The sequence below is a fragment of the Gambusia affinis genome, linkage group LG18 (assembly GCF_019740435.1).
Source record: "Gambusia affinis linkage group LG18, SWU_Gaff_1.0, whole genome shotgun sequence".
Classification (NCBI taxonomy): Eukaryota; Metazoa; Chordata; class Actinopteri; order Cyprinodontiformes; family Poeciliidae; genus Gambusia; species Gambusia affinis.
This window is the reverse complement of record NC_057885.1, coordinates 3,137,592-3,149,588: the sequence shown is the minus strand read 5'-3', so window position 1 is coordinate 3,149,588 and position 11,997 is coordinate 3,137,592. Positions and strand designations below refer to the sequence as shown.

The window sequence follows — 11,997 nt, the reverse complement described above, 5'->3', positions numbered from 1 at the left end:
CCAGTGTATGAAAAAAAAAATATTCTTGTCCATAATTTGATAGTTAGGACACAGATCCGCCCCCTCCTCCTCGCCATTCCCCCGATGTCTGAACAACATGGAGGCTCTGAGAGTCATTATTAGATTGAGGGCAGTCAGACTAGTTTTTTTTTTTTTTTACTAAATTATTTTATTTAGCTAAATATTATTCCTGAGAGGCACAAACAAGCCTTCTGACATACAGATTAAAAAGAAAAAAAGATATATTAAAAAAACCCAAAAACCTAAAGGGCACTAGGGCATCAAGGATAAAAAGGGCAGGGGCTCAAGCCCCTTTGCCCCCCCTCTCTGCACGTGCCTGGGTTGTTTGATGATGGAACTGCGGACCTTCACCGATGTTTGCGGACGATTCTTTAAACGCCCCGCATCGGGATCCCGTAGAGTAGACGCTGCTCGCTCGGTGTTTTCCGCCATTATTCATCCCGGATGGAGAGGGAGAGAGAGTGCAGGAAGGAGGGGTTTGGCTGTCTGATAACATCCGGGAGCAGCGGACGTGTCTCCTGATGGGAGGCGATGACGCGCCTGACGCCCTGATCCTCCTCTGCCTCTCATCCTTCCTCACTCTGGTTCGTATTGATCCAGGCTGTGCAGGAACAGACGGAGCCCGCCTTCTCTTCTACCCGCAGAAGGAATCCCACAGAACCGAACCGGTACTGGACCTCCCCTGGCAGACAGCTGGTACGGACCCCCGGCTGGGGCCTTTATGTCTTCAGAATGATCGCAGGAGCAGGAAGGGGCCGACTGAGCTTGTTTGTGCGTTGTCCTACTGGTGAGAGGAGGAGATGGAGGTGATGGAGGTGATGGAGGCTGCTGTCTGCTCTTTGTTGGCGGACTGCTGCTCCTTCAGCAGCCTCTCCTCTCCATCCTCTGGGTTGTGTCGGTATTAGTGATGGCTGAGATCTGAACCAGGACAGGGAACCTCTGCATCATCATCACCATCATCATCATCATCATCATCATCATCATCATCATCATCATCATCATCATCATCATCATCATCATCATCATCATCATCGTCAGTATGTATGGCTGATCAGCTGTGTGCTTTTTGCGTAAGGGTGTACTGTGCGTGTGCGGGTGCGTGTGTGCGTGTGTGTGTGTGTGTGTGATGGAGTCCCCTGTGCGAGCAGGGCTCTGCGCACGTCTCCAGCATCCCGAGATGCTGCTTCATTTCTCCACCGAGAGGCAGAACAAGTATTGTCGGTTTCCGGTTGTGGTTGTTTGCTTTCGTCCGGCCTTTGGTCCCAGTCCGACTGTGTTTCTGAGGAGGAGGAATAGGGAGGCTGTCATGGGAAAGGGCAAGCCGCAGCCAGACGCCGCAGGCGGGAACAATACGTGGAGAAGGGACTCTCTTTCAGTCGAAACAAATCTCCCTTGTGTGGCGCATTAGCGGCCCGCTGAGGTGTTTCCTGTCTTCTGGATGGTTCCAGGGTGGATGGAGGAGGAGAGGCCGTGGTGGGACGGCAGCTCAAAATGGCAGATTCAAGGTAGCGGCAGCTTGTTCGTGCTCCTGCTCCAAAACAGCCCGGTTTGCTGAGTAATGACTCGTGTACAGCCTGTCCTGTTGGGAGGAAACAAAAGCTGGCTCCCAGCCGCAGGTCAGATCAGACCCAGAGACGTGGGTCTGGCTGCTGCGGGCCTGCATCTCCACCAGAACCAACTGTCATTAGATTCAGAAGAATTCCGTTTCTGACAGGATGATGTGATGCGTTCAGGGTCACCCAGGGCTAGGAGTTCATGGTGCTGTGAACTGCTCTTCACGATTCTGTTGCTTCCATTGTCGGCCTTATGGCACAACCAAGCTAAGCTGCTTTGTTATGGGGGCCGCTTGTAAAGTCACGCTGTAATAATAATGATAAAATAAACAATTTTTATTTTGATAGTCCAGTGCCACTTACTTGCATGTGAATTAGCATGTTGGCTAAATATTTATCTCCTAGCTTGCTAAATATTTATAGTTACCCTGCTCCCTAAATGTCAGAGCTGTTGCTGTTAATATAACTTTCTCTGTGATGTGCTTGGCTCTGTCTTTCTGTTTCATACTGTATCTCCAGAACAAAGGCATCAGAGTATTGAATGCTGCCTTTATGTAGCTTCATTTGATGGATTGTTCTATTAGCAGTTTGGCTGTGTTGCTCTTCTTCAATGAAACCACCAACAGACTGGTTTCAGTGGATCCTGGATCAGTGTTCCGTGGTTTCTGTGTGCATGCTCTGTCTTTTCAAACACCCAGTTGTTTGCAGCTCACACTGATCCAGGTTCTGCTTCTGCTGGAGGTTTCTTCCTGTTACAGGAGAGTCCACAATGCTTGCGCAGTATGAGGGATTAACAATCAACTATCCAATTTGGGTGCAAGTATTTCAGTATGAAGATATCTACATAATGGTATTAATTTGACCATATATTTATTTATATTAAAATAAGATCTACATGTCTAGGTTGTTTGTTGCCCAACAACTGAATTGATGTGAAGATTTGACCTCAGAACACCAACTGTCAACCATGGTGAAGGCAGCATCATGCTGTGGGGTTGTTTTATTACACGTCTTTCTGGGTCGTGGCACAAAGTGTGCAAATCCTTCAGCCTCTCTCATTTGGACAGTTTTTTTTGGAGGGGGAAACAAAGAGCAGGACAACAAACTCTTCAGGAAGCTCAACTGGACCAACAGGAAATAAATCCATTTCTATTAACCTGAACTTGACCAGAAGGTTTGTTAATTTGAACTGGGATGCATTTATGAAGAGTTACAGTAAAATTCGAACTTGTACATCTGATTCCTCAGTGATGATCTCAGTCCACCTTGAAAAGAAAAACACCTTTACACATCCATTCAGTTAGTCCATATTTAGTCTAATGTAAATATGCCAACCTGTTACACCCTCAGCACCGCAGACTCTACCCGGTAACAGTGTTCCTTTTTATTCAGATCCCTCTAGTTCTGCTTCACAATGCAGTTTAATATGATCTGATCATGTTAGCTTGTTTCACCAGTTTTGGACTTGTTGCCCCGACCATCCTGCCGTGGAAGTGGAGTGACGGCTGGGGTTCCTCTGGGGACACAGCTGCTAGTATTTGCTGCAGTGCAGCCCTGAAATTCTGACCCTGAAAACTTGGGCAGAGCACAGAAGGTTCCTCCACCGGTTCTGCGTCTGAGGCAGCAGGAGCCTCTGGTCTAGTAGGGAATGGACCGAGGCTTCAACAGACACTGTTACACGGCGGGCCGTGTAAATCGTGTAGCTGTCCTGTCTTGTGTTGTCAGGTCTGAACTGGTTCACATGGACTTAAAGCTCAGACAGAGGACAGGAAATACAGACGATGACAAAAATAGAGAAATTCTTCCACACAAGGAGAAGAGCTGCTGGTTGAAGCTAACGCTCATTTCTCACAAAACACAAACTGATCATTTTCTCCTGAAGATGATACATTTATCTCCTCCTTTTTACCTCTGTTTCCTTCTACCTTTCCCACCTGTCCTGGATACGGTGAGAAAGGTAGTAGGAGACGGGATGATGTTCTGTAATGCGAAAAATATTAGCTGGATCCACTAAAGGGGGATTCTGTGGAATTTCCTTGTAGTGCATCACTTCTTTAACACTGTGCTTGCATAAAGAGAGCAGAGTTCAGAAGGTTTCCTGGAAGCTAACGGCCAGTCAAACCACTGAGGTTTACTGGTTTGTCTTCCTCCCTCGTGGAACATGCACTGCACTGCAAAACAGAACACACTGAGCCTGAGTGCAGAGTAATATTTACTAGATATATGAAAGTTTTATATTCTGCAGCACTTTACTTTTACAAGAGGCTCCTAAATCGGATCCACTCAACATGTTCAGTTTCTCAGTGAGTGATTTACATGGAAAGGTACATCAGAGTAAATCTAACCCATCTTTAATGTTACTAAAAGATGGGTCCTGATCATTATCAGGAGGAATTATAATAGCATTTTTGAGATGGGAAAATGTTTCTTCAGACTTTGTTACTCAAACTATGAAAACGTTTTTATTTCATTCCCCCCCCCCCCCATGTTACCATTTTATATTTTATATTCACATCATGGGGATTGAGGATGTTTTTTATTATTAAGCTAAGTGAAGACATAGAGATACATTTGATGTATATTAATGACATGAACTGGATTGCTGTCAGATTCTGTTATGTTAAGTGAAACTCTCCATCTATCAGCCTGGAGGTGGATCAGAACTCAACTCCTTTTGATGCAGAGGAGCAGTGGCTCCACAGTAGATCTAGATATCTATGCTTCTAGACTCAGTTCTTTCTTCAACAGAACCAGCAGCCATGAAACTGCAGAGGAGAAGGTCCAAACTCTGAAGGTCACAGTGAGGGCCGCAGTCGTGAAAACCTGCAGCTGATGGTTGAGTACTGTGAAGGTGGAGCTGTGGAGATAGCAGGAAGTGACGCTAACGGAAATAAATCCACTTAAATCACATCTATATGTTCTCTTGATGATCTTTGTGTGTTTGAGCGAGAGCTCGCCTTTCTCCTCTGTGTTCTCCTCTTCCTCCGTCAGACAGCTTCTCCACGTCTGTCGCTTCCTGCCCACACAGTGGGACTGTGGCTTCGTTAGAATATGGGTGGGCACAGCACAGGCAATCCATCAGCCTGCCAAATCTGGACACACACACACACACACGCGCACACACACACACACACACTACTTCCTGTACTTCCTCTACTTCTCTTCTTCCACCATCTCTGTCCAAAGATGGATTCAAGCTTTTCTGTTTCCTTTTTTCCCACCAAAGCTGAACCTCCTGGGCCTCCCACCTCTAAATCTGCTCCCTCTGTTCTCTTGTTAACATCCACTCAACTATGCAGGGTGTATTTCTTTCGCTCTCATACAATATTTGGAATCTATTCAGCTCAGCTAGAATATTTACTGTGCAAAAAGGCTGGCAGCAGTGAAATACAGCAGGGAGATGAGCTGGAGGAAATGAGGCTTTTATTTCTGCTACCAAATTTCCATAAAAGATTTGGTATTTTATTTCATTCCCCCCCCCCCTCCAGAAAGCTGGAGGTTTCTTCCTGTTAACAGGGAGTTTTTCCTCTCCGCTGTCGCCACATGCATGCTCAGCATGAGGGATCGCTATAAAGTAAAGTTACTGTTCGTGCCTACAGATGCGGATCTCTGCTTTCAGGATGCTTGCCGTCTGCCTGTCAGAATCACAGCAAGAGCAGAAAAACAAATGTAGATTTTAGTGCCTTCATTCCTTCGTGTCTGTCCGCCCGTGCTCTTTGATTGCCGCGGTTACAGCCAGAGATCGCTCAGCCCTTACCAGCTCTCCGCCCAGGGATCCAATGATGCTTCCTGGGCAGGGAGTCTCTGCTTGAAGTTCTGTGAAAGAGGTGTACGGAGCCTGGTGGCGGAAGCCTGTTGAAAGGCTGTTTACGTCATTTTAAACTGCCTGATTGTGAGCGTGAGTGGGAATCAAAATACTAATAGGTATTTTGTTCCATATAACTCAGTAGGAGTGTAACCGGTAAACCTTTCATGGATGCAAACTCAACTAAAAACCAACCTGTTTAGGTTTGTATTTGAAACGTAATCAATTACAAATTGATTGACGGAACTTTACTTAATGTCGTGTTTTGATTGTTGATTCTATGTTGCATTGTGTTTCTGTGTTTGATATGATATAAATCACTTTGAAATGCCTTGCTGCTGAAATGTGCTATACAAATAAAATTTAATTGATTGATTGATTGATTGATTGACCAGGAATTAGAAAACAAAGAGGATGCCCAAATATGGGATGTGCCGTTAACACTCCCAGGATGGTTACCTAACCTTTTCAAAGAGAGAACAAAGTGTGAGAGCTCTGTGATGCTCTGTTTTCCATGTGTAGGTGGTCTTGCCCACTTCTGATTATTAATAGTGTTGGACATTCAGAGCCTAACTGCATCTGTTGGCAGACACATGGACTGAGCTTTGACTCTCAAACTGAAGTCAGAGAAGCCAGGTGTCTCAGTAACGTGTGTGCGTGTGTATTTGTGTGTGTGTGTGTGTGTGTGTGTAGGACAGAAGGTCCCGCTGCTGTTCCTACAATGATCATGTTGTTCTCATTTGCATTTGCAGTTGAATTCAGTGTGTGTGAACAGGCTTGTAGTGTTTCAGGAGAAGGAAGAATCATTTTGTGACCGTCTCTGTGTCCTGCTCCGCAGCAGCGAGCCCCAGTTGTGGCCTGTGGGCATGGTTCTGAAGGGCAGCTCAGAGGCGCTGTGTCCCCCCCCATCTCTGGAGCTGCGCCCGTCCTGCAACAAGAGCCAGCCCTCCCCTCCTCTGGGCTCCAGCTCACAGCCACACGACGGAGTCATTTCTGAGGACAAGGAGCCCATCAAGTACGGCGAGCTCATCATCCTGGGGTGAGGTCGTGCAGCGGACACTTTCACCAAACGCTTTTCTCTCGTGACTAATTCTTGAGACGAGTCTGAGTGGCTGACTAGTCTTAGTTACTGTGAGACTGGACTTCCAGAAACAGACCAATCACCTCACAGGATGCTGTGAGATCCTGATGGGGCGTAGGAAACACTGTGCAGCTCAGTGGCAACGTTCAGTCTGTGATAACATTATTATAAGTGTTATTAACAATATTTAATGTATGACTTTGATGGCAGTGAGACCTGATGAAGACAGGAAGTGGAGCTGAAAGTGACAGGAAACAGGATTAGAAACGAGGGTCAGACTGACGTGAAACTGACATAAACATAACATGACATCTGTTATGAACATGAAGGAGTCTTCATGAATGTTTATGACTTTTGTCATGAAGTGTATGAAGTGTCATTCAGTAAATAATGCCACTTTTAGCACAAAGTTGCACTAAAAGTGGCATTAAAAATCAATTAAAAGTGTCAACTTTGCATTAAAAGTGTCATTATTTACTGAATGACACTTCATAACAAAAGTCAGGAACTGGGAAAGACAGAAAAGGTTCCATGATGTGGATCCCTGCATGGTGGTTGGGTCTGGTGCCACTAACCTGATTTGTGTGATTTTGGACTTTGGGAGGACACCGTTACTCTGATACCCAGAAACAAATCCACACTGCACCGTTTCTGGCAGGAACAGAAACCTGGATCTTATTGCTGCAGTAAACGTATCTAAAATGATGTTATATATTCAGTAGAAGTGATGATGGTTTTCCCATAACTCATTCTTTAGATTGTTATGTTTTATTTTTGTAGCACCAGTTATGCTGTAACAAAATAACTGGTAATAATTTGACATTGTTTGTGGCATTTCTATAATCAAAAGGTATTTGATCAATTTTCTTGTTTGCACATATGAAGTTTATTGTTTGAAAATGAGACATACTCTACGGTCATTTAAAAGATTCATGTATGTGAAACAACTACAGTGCTTGACATTCAGATTCAGTATCTGGCTGGAGGTGATTAATGTAGGAATGGCAAAATATTAAACCTTTAAGTCTAAATCTTGTGCATAAATAGGAAACTATGGACAGACGACATAACATCCTGATTTATTTTTATTTAAGTTATTTAAGTTTACCACCGCCTGAACTCAAATAGCTCTCACCCTGTTATGTTTTAGCGACTTTGGACTAATGACTGTTTTTTTGAGATGTGTTGTGAATTGGTGCCATATATATAAACTGACTTGAACTGATCTCAATAGTAGTACTACGTCTTATCATCAAGGTAAATCTCTTGTTCTTACTCCTCCCAGCCACAATGGGTCACTGGCAAACGGTGACAAAGGTCGTAGAAGAAGTCGCCTTGCCCTTTATAAGAGACCTAAAGCCAACGGGGTCAAACCGGATGTTATCCACAATGTCTCAACACCACTGGTGTCAAAGGTAGTTACCCTAAAATGTTCTTTCTCCACCAAAAAATATCAGTGGGACACATCACAATACCATGCAGTGACCTTTGACCTTCCTGTTGGCAGGCTCTCAGCAACAAAAGCCAGCACAGCATCTCCTACACACTGTCACGGAGCCACTCTGTCATTGTGGAGTACACACATGACATCAACACAGATATGTTTCAAGTAGGTTCTTCAACACACACACACAAACACACGCCCGCAGGCACACGCACACATTTCCCGTCCTCCACACAAACCTGAGAATTTTATTTTCTTTAAAAAAAATCCCAAAACAGGTTGACCAGGTGTAGCGTTTCCATTCAGAAAACAGAATCGAAAACAGAACTAATCCTGTTAGAATGTCCATGAACACACTCGTACATGCTTCAAAGATGTGAGGGGTCATTCGTGTGGGAGGAAGTCAGAGTACCCTGAGAGAACCCGCAAACCTGCAGAAAGATTGGAACCCAGAACCTTCCTACTGCAAGGCAGCACTGTTACCAACTGCCCCGCCGTACCCCTCAAACAAAGAGTCATTCTGTACTAAAATAAATTGTGTATCAAAACAAACGTGGATCTAGGGCACATAAAAGCAGTTTTTTTTTCTTCTCATGTCTGGATGTAACCAGTAGCTGCACTGTAAAGGATTCGACTCTTTGGTCATTTTTCAGGATTGGTTGCTATGGATTCGCACCTCTTTCTGCTCTGTCAGCTTCAGTCTGGTCACGCCTTTGCTGAAGTTTACCTGTGTTATTATTACTGACCCCATTAGCCTCGACGCCTTTACAAAAAAACAACTTAACTGGTTCCAGAGTAAAACAGAACACTCAGAACTTTGTACCTGTAAAGCAGGATGGAGGAGACTGAACGTTTTGCAGCACAGCTGCTGACAGCTTAGATCAATGTGAACACTGCAAAAACACAAAATCTTACCAAGTATTTTAGGTCAAGTTTCTAGCTTTACTAGGAGTTTTGTTTTATTACATTTGAAATAAGTGTAATAAAACACTGCTACAAGTTACTTACAAGTAACTTTTCAGCGAGACATGAGAACTTGTTTAAATCAGTAATTAATCAATAATGATTAAAAATGTTCTATTTTCATTGGCAGTTTATAATAATAGTCAATTTAATTTATAAAGCCCTTTATCTCTCCAATTGAAATCTCAAAGCACTCATTCACACACTGATGATGGCAAACAACTGGAATATGACCGACACCAGCAGGTCAGGTGGGTTGCCATCGTTACGTATTTCACTTTATTCTACTTATAACATGGGAAAAATGTCTTCTTAAAAGTGAAATAATCTGCGAATAGAGCTAGAATTTTTTCATCAATATTAAGGAATTAGCTAATTTAACCAAGCTCCAATTTCTTGCTGAAAAGTTAATCTTACTTCCTGTGTTCTAAGATATTTGTGGTAGAAACTAGATAAAAATACTCAATCAGACTTTGTGTTTTTGCAGTGACTGGGCCAATTTATGACGGTTTTCACACAAATGGGTACTTTTGAATTCAATTTTTAGTATCATGTCAAAATAACGATTATTTAGACAACTAAGTTCTGAGTAATTTTTTCATGCGATCAATGAAATTGTTAAATAAATACACAAACAGTGATGTAGGCGTAGTGGGATGCCTGGGCGAAGCCGGCCACCAGGTCCGGCTCCTCCATAACGGACCTGAAACACATTCTTCCCCTGCTGCCGCTTCATGTTTCAGTCATGATGAATTTGTCTCTGTGATGACAACGACCTCTGTTTGGCTTCCCTCAGATCGGCAGATCTACAGAGAGCATGATTGACTTTGTGGTCACGGACACGGCAGGCGGCAGCAGCGGTCATGGTGGTGGTGCAGCAGGGGAGGGTGGTGGTGGAGGTCAGTCGGCCCAAAGCACCATCTCTCGCTACGCCTGTCGCATCATGTGTGAACGCAGTGCTCCCTACACGGCCCGCATCTACGCTGCTGGCTTCGACTCCTCCAAGAACATCTTCCTAGGGGTCAGTTTCTGCCTCTCTCCTGGTAAAGCAGAAGTCAAAGAATATCTATTTTTAGATATTTGAATGTTTCATTGCCAAAGTATGAATTATGTTCAATATAGAAAGAGAATAGCAACATTTGCAGTTTTAGCTAAATCCCAACAGTGTGTGTGTGTGTGTGTGTGTGGGTGTGTGTGTGTGTGTTAAATGTCAGGAACGGGCTGCCAAATGGAGGACCTCGGACGGCCTGATGGACGGCCTCACCACCAACGGGGTTCTGGTGATGCACCCGGCCGGAGAGTTTGTGTCTGAACCTGCTCCGGGTGTGTGGAGGGAAATCTCAGTGTGTGGTAACGTGTTCGCCCTGAGGGAGACCCGCTCAGCCCAGCAGAGGGGGAAACTGGTGAGATGAAGAAAACAAACAGCTGCCTCTGATTAACTGTGCATGTAAAACCAGATACACTTTATAAAAACAGTTTTTCTCACTTGCTGAAATGATCTCAGATGGAACTTTCAGTTCAGTTTTCTTCTGTGAAGAACCAGGAGCCAACATGAACTGAACCTCTAACAATGTTTTTCTACCTCTTCTTCTTCCCCTCATCTTGTTTCAGGTTGAAAACGAGTCAAACACTCTCCAGGACGGTTCTCTCATCGACCTGTGTGGGGCCACTCTGCTTTGGCGGACTCCTGCCGGACTGCGCCACATCCCCACCCTCAAGCAGCTGGAGTCCCTTCGGCAGGAGCTGAACGCCGCTCGGCCCCAGTGCCCTGTTGGCTTCAATACCCTGGCCTTCCCCAGCCTGGCCCAGCGCGAGATTGTCGACAAGAAGCAGCCCTGGGTCTATGTCAACTGTGGCCACGTACACGGATACCACAACTGGGGTTATCGCAAGGAGAAAGGGCCCACCAGCCCGGGGGGCACAGCACCAGCCGGCACTGGTGAGAGAGAGTGTCCAATGTGTAGAAGGGTGGGCCCCTATGTGCCTTTGTGGTTAGGCTGTGAGGGAGGATTGTACTTGGATGCCGGCCCCCCCACACATGCCTTCTGCCCCTGTGGCCATGTGTGCTCTGAAAAGACAGTAGTGGGATGGAGCCAGATCCCACTGCCCCACGGCACGCATGCCTTCCACGCTGCCTGTCCCTTCTGCGGTACTTGGCTGATAGGGGAGCAGGGCCACGTCAAACTCATCTTCCAGGGGCCCGTCGACTGAGGCTCACACACACACAGGAGCCTCTCCCGTGATGAAGGACTTCAGTGAATGACTGGTGACTAAGGACTGTGTTCTTGAGCAAAAATGTGAATGCGCTGATGTACAGGAAGATGACTCCTTCCGTGATAAAACTTAAAGCAATAGTAGATGCCAAGGCTTTGAATGGAAGAGCTGTCTGGAGAAAATGTAAATAAATAGTGTTGAATTGAATTATGGTCTTTTAATATCATTTGCTCTGTTCTATCCCTGAGTCAGTGGGTCCACTGAGGCAGGCTGCCTGGATGAAGCAACCTGGTTCAGCTGTGGGACGTATGAAGGAAAACAGAGAACAGAATGTCAAACCTGAAGGGGCTTCAGAAAAATTAGTACAATTATGGTGTAACAGGACTCAATGGTTGCTGTTTCAGTCAGGAATGGGACACTGTTGGGCTTAAGACATTTCCTGACCAACAGTATTCAGAAACTAATTATGGTAAGTCTCACTTTGTAAACAGTAAGTTCAGATTTCTGTGTCTTTGAGCCCTGCCATATGGGGTGCCTGTTGTCAAGGTACATAAAATAACAGCAATGTTTTAGTTTACTTAACTTGTCATAAGAGAAACTAAACGTGGGCTAATTTTTCAAAGGAACCCCCATTTAATTAAAAAAATCATAGTAAAATACTTAATTCACAACCTAATTAGTTGTGGGTTAGTAAATGAAATTTTTAGTTTAGAAATTAAATGTTTGGCTTTGAAAATAATGATCTTGGAGCTAAATGTTTAACTTGCTAACTAAATATTTCATTTGCAAGCTAAATTTTTATCTTGTGAATTAATTATTTGGAGCTGTGACATTTATAAATGTATTGATAGCACGATCGAAATATGACTTTGAAAAATTAACCCGTTTTTTCTCCTAATGAAACATTAAAGGAACG

The 11,997-nt window shown here is 44.5% G+C and overlaps 1 protein-coding gene across 7 annotated transcripts; it reads left to right on the top strand.

The window, feature by feature from the left end:
• The first annotated feature begins 565 nt into the window (after positions 1-565).
• On the top strand, positions 566-11,288 carry peli3 (pellino E3 ubiquitin protein ligase family member 3). 7 transcript variants are annotated; one of them, XM_044097885.1, is made up of 7 exons: positions 566-717; positions 6,218-6,418; positions 7,746-7,875; positions 7,968-8,069; positions 9,664-9,888; positions 10,082-10,270; positions 10,479-11,288. In XM_044097885.1, exons 2-7 carry the CDS (start codon positions 6,246-6,248, stop codon positions 11,076-11,078), a joined length of 1,419 nt encoding a protein of 472 aa, XP_043953820.1. In that variant the 5' UTR covers positions 566-717; positions 6,218-6,245; the 3' UTR covers positions 11,079-11,288. The 7 variants fall into 7 exon arrangements, with proteins under 7 accessions (XP_043953820.1, XP_043953822.1, XP_043953821.1 ...); XM_044097887.1 differs by having other exon boundaries at positions 582-717; positions 6,221-6,418; XM_044097886.1 differs by lacking the exon at positions 566-717 and adding an exon at positions 727-1,058.
• Positions 11,289-11,997: the final 709 nt, after the last annotated feature.

Excerpts from the sequence above, each read along its gene's own strand:
- peli3 (XM_044097880.1), top strand. The coding sequence starts at position 5,551 with ATGCAAACTCAACTAAAAACCAACCTGTTTAG. Across the intron at positions 5,583-6,217 it reads CTAAAAACCAACCTGTTTAG|CAGCGAGCCCCAGTTGTGGC; the intron begins GTTTGTATTTGA and ends CCTGCTCCGCAG. Across the intron at positions 6,419-7,745 it reads GGCGAGCTCATCATCCTGGG|CCACAATGGGTCACTGGCAA; the intron begins GTGAGGTCGTGC and ends TACTCCTCCCAG.